The sequence below is a fragment of the Tupaia chinensis genome, unplaced genomic scaffold (genome assembly GCF_000334495.1).
Source record: "Tupaia chinensis unplaced genomic scaffold, TupChi_1.0 Scaffold142716_1, whole genome shotgun sequence".
In the NCBI taxonomy this organism is placed as follows: Eukaryota; Metazoa; Chordata; class Mammalia; order Scandentia; family Tupaiidae; genus Tupaia; species Tupaia belangeri.
The window spans coordinates 6545133-6554756 of NW_006202562.1; the positions used below are offsets into that span (position 1 = coordinate 6545133).

The 9624-nt window shown below is 44.9% G+C and overlaps 1 protein-coding gene across 1 annotated transcript in view; it reads right to left on the reverse strand.

The window, feature by feature from the left end:
- Window positions 1–9624, reverse strand: part of SLC24A3 (solute carrier family 24 member 3) — a 530173-nt gene that overhangs the window by 48160 nt on the left and 472389 nt on the right. Inside the window, exon 8 of the mRNA XM_006163634.2 lies at window positions 8026–8079. Coding sequence (XP_006163696.1) covers window positions 8026–8079 — 54 coding nt within the window. The remainder of the gene's footprint in view (window positions 1–8025; window positions 8080–9624) is intronic.

The following is a 9624-nucleotide window of genomic DNA, read 5'->3' on the forward strand; positions in this document are numbered from 1 at the left end:
CTCTGAGTGCTCTCTCATACACTATCTCTGTCATGAAGGAAATAAAACAAATAAGCAACAACAAAAGAGATAGCCAGGCAGAGTTCTCAAGGTATTGCACATCAGTACTGCTTTTTCTCCTGCTCAAAGATCTAAAGGCTCCATGGCTTCCTGGCCATGGGACAACCCACTGAGGTGTCACTCCAACTTGACCTATAACCTTCCCTACAAACAGTAGCCAGGTATGGTGACTCTGGAAGGCAACTGGAAGTTGCCAGCTGGACAGCCACTCAACCTGTGTTTCCCTCTTCTCCCTCCTCCCTTTGCTACTACAGACATGAGGCTCTCTGGAGTCCCTCCCAGCTAAATCTTGTGCCTGATTATTCAGTCAGTGCACCTTTGGGGTGGGCTGTCAATGGAGACAGGATGGCCATCATGGTAGAGACAAGGGGCCTTCTCTTCCACGAGTTCCTCCCCTTAGTCTCTGGGAGCCTATGGTTTTTCCTACATTGCATGAGAGAGCACTGGAAATTAGTCTGTGGAAAGGGAAGTGGGAGGCCAATCCTGGAGAGCTCTCTGGATGCATAAGAAATGAGGCATAAAATCAAAACATCACTTTTCTGCCACCCTAATGAAACAATGAATCCAGACATGGAGCAGCCATGGCTACCAACATCGCACACAGAGGGAAAAAGCAGACATCAATGTGCCTCCTGGTGGCAGAACTCACCACCACTTGGGACATAGTCTAGCTGAACTGGATCAATTACTGTTTGGTAGGAAATGTAGAGGCCAAAGGAACAGGCTGCATACCTCATGGGATAGAATCAACAATGGGAAACTGCAGAGCATCCAATCACACTCCGTAAAGGATAAAGTGCAAGGAAAGAACACACACACACACACACGCACACATGCACACGCAGAACAAAATAGAGGGAGAATTTATAATTCACAAATTCTTTATTTTTGAGTTTGCTATAGGGCATGTGCCCTAGCCAGAAAGAGACAAAGAGGGAAAGATAGAGGGAAAGTGAGAAATCATCACCCGGGGTAATGGCTACACTGCAATCCCTTCTCCATTCTCTTGGGAGTCTGCATATACATGTGCCTGGCATGTTTTGCAAGCCACTGGGACTCAAACTGCAGTTGGCCATATGGGATCCAGCCACCTTATCCTCCACGTCACCTGCTGGCCCTATAATTTATAAATTAAAAGAGATCCAAAAGGGGAGCAACCAATTATGATGACTGGAATGATGAAATTTATTTGGATTTTTATTTTTTTCAGTTTATTAAAAAAATTATTTCTGGAGAGAGAGATTGAAAGAGGGAGAGACAGGTCCTCTTGACATGGTCTCGCCATACCTTGATCCTTCCCTTGGTCTTCCGGCCAGCCACAATCATGGGTACATGTTGGGGTGCCTGATGTGTTCAGGGTGACCTGGGATCCAAGCTGGAACTCCCACATCATGCAGGAACACCCAGCCACATGCACCACCATAGCTGCGCCATGAGTTTTGAGTTTAAGATTCTTTATGACATCTCTGAGACCAAAAGGAAACACTAAAAGATGACACTTATGACACCATGAAAATTTGAACTTGGATATTATATGATACTAAGGAATTAGCATTTATTTGAAGTAGGATAACAATATTGTGGTGATGTTAAAATGAATCCTTTACACGTACTGAAAATTTTCAGGAGGAATTAGCATAAAGTCTGGGTCTTCACAAATTACTTAGGGAGAGGTAAATCCATGTGCTATGGATGCAACAATGGGTTGATGGATGAGGGCAGTAATGAGTACTTGAGGTTCTTCATACCATTTGGTTGACGTTGTGTCTTGTGAGTGAGAGTGTGTGTGTGTGTGTGTGTGTGTGTGTGTGTGTATGTATTTAGGTTTCTGCCATAGGGCATGTACACTTGCTGGAGAGAGAAAAAGAGAGGAAAAGTGAGCAGTCACCCCCTAGGGAAGATGGTCATGCTGCAATCCTTTCTCCTCCATTCTCCTCTTGGGATACTGGGCATGCATGCACACATGCCCGCTGCCAGGTGTGGGACTTGAACTGCCATCAGCCATGTGGGAGTCCAGTGCCTTAACCACCATGCCACCTGATGGCCCTGGCTTTGTGTATATTATGCATTCTTCTTAATGAAAAAGTCTCCTTTATTACTTTCTAGATTCAAAAAGAATGCCTTGCTCTAGTGATAAAGCTACAGGAAGAAAGGCAGTGTTTCTGTCATCTTGATTCAGAAACTGTTTCCCCCATAAAAATACTGCCGTGCAAGACTTTTTATTCCCCACATTTTATTGATTCACAAAATATCTTAAAGTATGGACAAAACTAGAATCTAGTGACAAGGGCACTGTAATTTTCTTCTGAAACAATTGTTTTTTTTTTTCTCTCTCTACTCCCCTTTTACTAAAGAGAGGAATAAACTAACTTATTTGCAAAAAAAATTAGGTTAATCTCACTTTGGTCTGTTATTTGCACAAAGCCCCATAAGAATTAAATTTCTGTTGCAAGGCAACAGATATTATTGTCTTATTGAACTTATGCAAATAATCATCCTGCCAAAAATAAGAAAGCTCACAAATATCTTCCAATTGTAAAGGGGTCAGGAAGGGAGAAAAGTTTATGTTTCAATGAAATAAATTCCTTTTTAACAAATTGCCGAACCCACCAATTCAAAAGAAAACAAAAATCCTTAAATCTGGAAGACAAAACATAGAACACAATTAGTAATGTTTTAGAAAAAAGTCATATAATTCCATTTCACCAGTTCAGTCTTGTTTGTTGAATTTGCAGTCTTACTGTGGTCTGACCTGACCTTTCTGTTACCATTCAATATTATTATCGATATTTCAGAACTTGTCCCTACCATTAAGTAGGCCTTTTTCATGGCCATTTTTTCTTCTCTTGTTTAAGAGTTTGCTTTTAAAGAACAATTGTGTATCATACATTTATTGGGAGTTGAATAACAAGATAACACCACACAGTGAGAGCTTCCTTGAAATCAGATATTGGCTCCATAACTTAACTAAACTGCCACTTCCCATCCTCATAAGAAAACCCACTGAGGTAGGAACTATCATTAATTTTGTTTTGCAGAAGAAGAAACTGAGATTCAAAATGGCTGAAGACTGCGGACAAGATTCCACAGCGAGTAAGAGGCAGGGTGAGATCTGCTGTCAGGGCTGAAGGTGAAGCATTTATTCTTCATCACCAGACCATATAGCCTCACCTGGGGAACAAATCCTAAGGCAGCGGCTCAGGATGAGCAGAAATCAATCCTTGCCATGGTCAGGTGGGCCTCATGCTCCCTTAAAGTTTCTACCTCTCTGGCCAATCTGAAATTGCTTCTTGACCTCTGGACAGAATGTGTTAAGTCCTTTTAAAGCTATCTACCCAGGAGGTAGCTGAAGATTCTAATATAGGCTTTTTTTTTTTTTTTTAAACTTCTGTTGCTCTGTTTTATATTTTTAATTGAATGTTTTAAATTTTGTGCTTGCACCCTGAAGCTATTTTATTGTGAAGCATGCAATTTTATAAATCAGATTTTATAAAACCCAATGATTAAAGCCTCTGATTGCAGAGGGGGACAGCTAAAGAGCAGAGATTTCAATTTAGAACTTAGGACCGAAATTCATGCAGAAAATTTCATGAGCCTAGTAGCTGCCATTTCCCATTTTATCTGCATCCTGCTGTCTGAACAGCTGGAACGCTAGGAAAGCTGAGGCAGCAGCAGAAACACACCTCATTAGCTTCCACATCTGGTTTGGTTTGGGGTAGAGGAGAGGATGTATTCACTGTATTATCTTAACATCCACATGACCTGCCAGAGGCTCACAGGCTTTATGAAGGCTCAGCAAAGGGGTTCAATGGCCACAGAAGACCTGCTTGGGGCCGGGCAGCAGTGCAGCAGTAATGCAACTGGACTCACATGGGCAAAGTCCAGGGTTCATGTCCCAGGAGGCGAAGAGGAACAAGATGGTTGTTGCTTCTATTTTAGGGCTGTGTGTGTGTGTGTGTGTGTGTGTGTGTGTGAGTGCTTGCATGAGCACATGTGTGCAAGAGAGAGAGAAAGTGAGAAATTAATCCCCCCATTGGGAGATGGTTATGCTGCAATCCTTTCTCCTCCTTTCTTCTCTTGGGATTTGGGGCATACATGCAGATGTGCCCAGTGTGATTTTCAAGCCTCCAGGTTTGGAACTTGAGTCATGCAGTTGGCCATGTGGGATTCAGTTGCCTGGTTGTTCCCATTTTAAAGGCTTTTCCTTTGGAAAGCCTTTGGGCCAACTTTTTTTTTTTTTTTCAGAAGCTGATCTATTGGTATTTTAATTTATTTCATTCCCAGAGGGTGCACATGAGCGACAGTGATTCAGAGACAGAAAGAGAGAGAGACAGAGAGACAGAGAGAGGTCATCTCCCAATAGTGCATGATCCTTTTTCCTCCATTTCTCGATCCTGCCATGATTTTAAGAACAAATGCACACAGTTGGTGTGCTTTTCAAGCTACTGGGGCTGTGATTCGAACCATGGCTGGCCACCTGGCAGCTGGCTCCCTTCACTGCTAAGATCTGGGTCCGTCTAGTGATACCTTTACATGGAAGGTGGCTTGTCCCACAACGTGTGACTGACTACTGGTTTCTCCAATAGTTACCTCATGGTCACTCCATACTAGGGCATGCCTGAGTACACTTCTACTCTAGAAATGCCCTTCTCCAGTAAGAGCAGATGCATAGACCCTTGGACAGCTCTTCCAGCAAACGTTGGATGCTTTATCAAACAAGTGGGCAGAGAGAGCTCACAGCCTACCCTGCACATTGCTGAGCCAGCTCCTGCCTTCACTGCTCCTATGATGGTGGCCAACGTCCATGCTGACTTCTTCCAACAGGTCTCTCGGTCACTGGTAGCTGGAATTAACTTTTTTTCAGGCCTTCCTTTCCAGAAAGGACAACTCAACATGGCAATTTCAGGCTTCTACTGGGTATGTTCCAGCTGGCAACATCTGGTAAACTCTTTACCTTCTTGCCTCTAGAGAGGATGGTTGCTCCTGTAGCTACATTTGCAGAGGAAAGCCTGGGCTAATTTAGAGTAAAAGAAACAGCCCCCGAGGGCAGGAAGCTGTGGCACGGAATATCTTTGCTTTACGAGCTCTTCACCTTAGTGCTACTTGGCCAAAGACAAACCAGCAAGTTCGAAACCACGGTGCTCACTTTTAACTGAGAACATGGGAAACATGAGCAGTATAAATTTTTGTAAGTCTTCTTACATTTCTTTCTTTCCAGTATATATAGAGAGATACAGGGGGCGGGGTGGGGGAGAGGCAGAGAGAGTACCCCAAGAGGGTCTTCATGCTGTGATCCATCCCCTGCTTCAACCAGTCCTGGGCCCTGGGCAGATGCACAACACACTGACGTACTCAGGGAGCTCTCTGGGATTGAACTGGGAAGCTTTCCACGTGGGATGGCCTTGCAGAGTCACATTATACTGCCTCACCACAGTCCCGCCCCACAGTATAACTCTAGATGTGAATGGTAGGCTGCCCCTGACTCTAGGAGGGATAAGAACATAGGATGTGGTTTAAAAATATGTCCACAAATTCTTTAATGAATGAAGAAACAATCAAAAATTAGGTTTCCAGATCTTGAAGAGTTCTCAAATGAGGCAGTTAATTTTTAAAAATTAAGTCTTTTTAAAAGTTTTAAGTTTCGGGACTAGCAGTTAGTGTAATGGCTATGTCGCTGGACTCCCATGTACTCGACCATGGTTCAAGTCCTGGACCCGGTGGTTTAAACTCATGCTGGGCATGTGTGCATGTGTGCCCAAGATCCCGAGAGGAGAATGGAGGAGAAGGGATTGCGGCCCCCCCCCCTGGGGGGCTGATTTCTTGCTTTCTGTATCTCTGTCTCTCTCTGTCTTTCTGGCGAGCGCATGCACCCTATAGCAAAAACCTCTCCAAAAAAAGAAAGAAAGAAAGAAAGAAAAAGAAAAAAATTTAAGTTTTGCTATAGGGTATGTATACTTGTAGGAGAGAGACAGAAAGGGAAATGGAAAAATCACCCCTCAGGAAGTTATGGCCATGTGCAATCTCTTCTCCAGTCTCCTCTGCGGACTTAGGGCATCCCTGCACACAACCCTGGTGTGTTTTCTAAGTCACTGGGTCTGGGACCTGAACCCAGAGGCTGGCCATGTAGGATTTAGTCGCCTTAACCACTATGCTACCTGGCTGGACCAAGCTTTCTTCTTCTTTTTTTTTTAAGTTCACAGTATAGAGTATGTGTACTCGCGAGAGAGAGGAGAGAGAGAGAGATAGAAAGAGAAGAAAAAGAGAGAGAAGTGAGAAATCCCACCTCCCACCCCCACTCTCGTGGGGATGGCCCAACCACAGTCCCTTCTGCATTCTCCTCTGGGATCTTGGGCATGCACACACATGTATCTGGCATGTTTCTCAAGCTGCCAGGTCTGGGACTCAAACCTTACTGTTGGTCGTGTGGGATCCAGCGCCTTCACCACCACACCTCCTGCCGGCCTGACAGACTTTGATTCTATGTCATACATAGCTGAGAGGGTTGCTGCTACCGCTGCTAACCAATGTGACAGTGATTCGCAGGAGGCTGCTGAGGGGGCGGATGGCAGCTGCTTGCTCTCCCGCCCCTTCCTCTCCGGATCATCACATAAAGTCAAATGTCGGATACAGTTTCAAAAAAGAAATTAAAAAGGTATTTTACTTACTTCATGATGACAATGTAGATAAAATACATCAGCACAAGGACTAGAGACTCCCACCTGCACACAAACCAAAAACAAATGAAGACGGTCTCCACTGGCAGCCACGAAACACACCAGCTTATTTTGAAAAAAAAACCATCCGTGATATGAAAGGCCAAGATGGAAGGGTCTGGCCCACAGGCAGACTGGTTTCAAACCCTGCCTTGCCTACAGCCGTTTTCAACACCATTTATACTCTCAATGGTCTTTCTCTTCCCTCTCCACCAAAGGGAAAATGCTCCTTCCTCTCTGTAATTCGCCTACCTAAACGAGGTCTTTAAAGCTGCAATCCTTTCATACCTATTGCAGAAGATAGGCCTGTCTGCTTAATCATACACTGAAAATATCTGAGATGTTTACAGAGGGCTAACTCAGGCTGGAGGAACTGAGGGGGGCACCCCCCCTGGGGGGGTGATTTCTTGCTTTCTGTATCTCTGTCTCTCTCTGTCTTTCTGGCGAGCGCATGCACCCTATAGCAAAAACCTCTCCAAAAAAAGAAAGAAAGAAAGAAAGAAAAAGAAAAAAATTTAAGTTTTGCTATAGGGTATGTATACTTGTAGGAGAGAGACAGAAAGGGAAATGGAAAAATCACCCCTCAGGAAGTTATGGCCATGTGCAATCTCTTCTCCAGTCTCCTCTGGGGACTTAGGGCATCCCTGCACACAACCCTGGTGTGTTTTCTAAGTCACTGGGTCTGGGACCTGAACCCAGAGGCTGGCCATGTAGGATTTAGTCGCCTTAACCACTATGCTACCTGGCTGGACCAAGCTTTCTTCTTCTTTTTTTTTTAAGTTCACAGTATAGAGTATGTGTACTCGCGAGAGAGAGGAGAGAGAGAGAGATAGAAAGAGAAGAAAAAGAGAGAGAAGTGAGAAATCCCACCTCCCACCCCCACTCTCGTGGGGATGGCCCAACCACAGTCCCTTCTGCATTCTCCTCTGGGATCTTGGGCATGCACACACATGTATCTGGCATGTTTCTCAAGCTGCCAGGTCTGGGACTCAAACCTTACTGTTGGTCGTGTGGGATCCAGCGCCTTCACCACCACACCTCCTGCCGGCCTGACAGACTTTGATTCTATGTCATACATAGCTGAGAGGGTTGCTGCTACCGCTGCTAACCAATGTGACAGTGATTCGCAGGAGGCTGCTGAGGGGGCGGATGGCAGCTGCTTGCTCTCCCGCCCCTTCCTCTCCGGATCATCACATAAAGTCAAATGTCGGATACAGTTTCAAAAAAGAAATTAAAAAGGTATTTTACTTACTTCATGATGACAATGTAGATAAAATACATCAGCACAAGGACTAGAGACTCCCACCTGCACACAAACCAAAAACAAATGAAGACGGTCTCCACTGGCAGCCACGAAACACACCAGCTTATTTTGAAAAAAAAACCATCCGTGATATGAAAGGCCAAGATGGAAGGGTCTGGCCCACAGGCAGACTGGTTTCAAACCCTGCCTTGCCTACAGCCGTTTTCAACACCATTTATACTCTCAATGGTCTTTCTCTTCCCTCTCCACCAAAGGGAAAATGCTCCTTCCTCTCTGTAATTCGCCTACCTAAACGAGGTCTTTAAAGCTGCAATCCTTTCATACCTATTGCAGAAGATAGGCCTGTCTGCTTAATCATACACTGAAAATATCTGAGATGTTTACAGAGGGCTAACTCAGGCTGGAGGAACTGAGGGGGGGTGGCCGAGGGATTGTCTGATCCATAGGAGTTAGGCATCAGGGTGTGTGTGTGTGTGTGTCTGTGTGTTTGTGGGCAGAGAGGGAGAGAGAGACCTGGGTAGGGAAGGAGCCAGAAGGAAGAGAAATGAGTAACAAAATGATCAAGAGAAAAAGAAATAAAAAAAAGAAAAAAGAAAAAAGAAACCCATTGGAAGGGCCCTTGAGCATCTAAACTTTTATTATTTAATTATTTTTAAGAGAGATTTTTGCTATAGGGCGTGTGCTCTGGCTGGAGAGACGGAGAGACAGAAAGCAAGAGATCACCCCTTAAGGGGGATGACCATGCCGCAACTCCTCCTCTAGTCTCCACCCGGGAGGACACATGCTCCGTGTGAGTTTAAGCTACTTGGTCTGGGACTTGAATCATGGTCATGGGAGTCCAGTGACATAACCATTATGCCACCTGCTGGTCCCCAGGGGTCTTAAAATGTAAACTCTTGTATTTAATTTTACTAAGTTTCAGCTAAAAAGGAGAGAATTTGCTTTCTGCTTCCATTTTTGCTACAGAATGGAAGTAGCTGGCTGAGGGAGTCATCCTGGCTTTGCGAGGAGGTGACTGGAGAATGGTCTGATGAGCACATCCCAGGCTATGCCCAGCCTTCCTTTCTCTTTTCAGATTCCATGTCTACAAGTTGACCCTGAGAAGTATTTGGTCGCATGCAAAAAGGATGCATGTCCAAGGGTTTTATAGCAGTGAAGAGGTGGGAGAAGCCAGTGGTTCCAGAATGGGGCCTGGGTCTGGAAACTCAGCATGCCTGCCCACACTTACGCCACTCATCCCTTAAGAACGATTTTGCAAATACACAAGTATCTACTACAGAAAGTGCTCCTGATTGATGCGTTCCTCAGGGAAGAAGCCAGGGTGCCCGAACTCCTCCAACGTCTGCCCCATTTCTCAGCTTCTCTCACAGCAAAACTTCTCAAGAGGCAGGTACACTCCCCTCGGCGTCTCCCAGGCACTCGGCGCTTTTCTCTGGTCTAATGTCCACATCCAACACCCCCTGGAACTCTTGTCAAGGGCACCAGTGACTCCCAGCTATGCACACCAGAGACAGTTGTATCATGCTGCCTGCTTTCTCTGTAGTCTTTTTTTTTTTTTTTTTTTTGGAGGTTTTTGCTTTAGGGCGC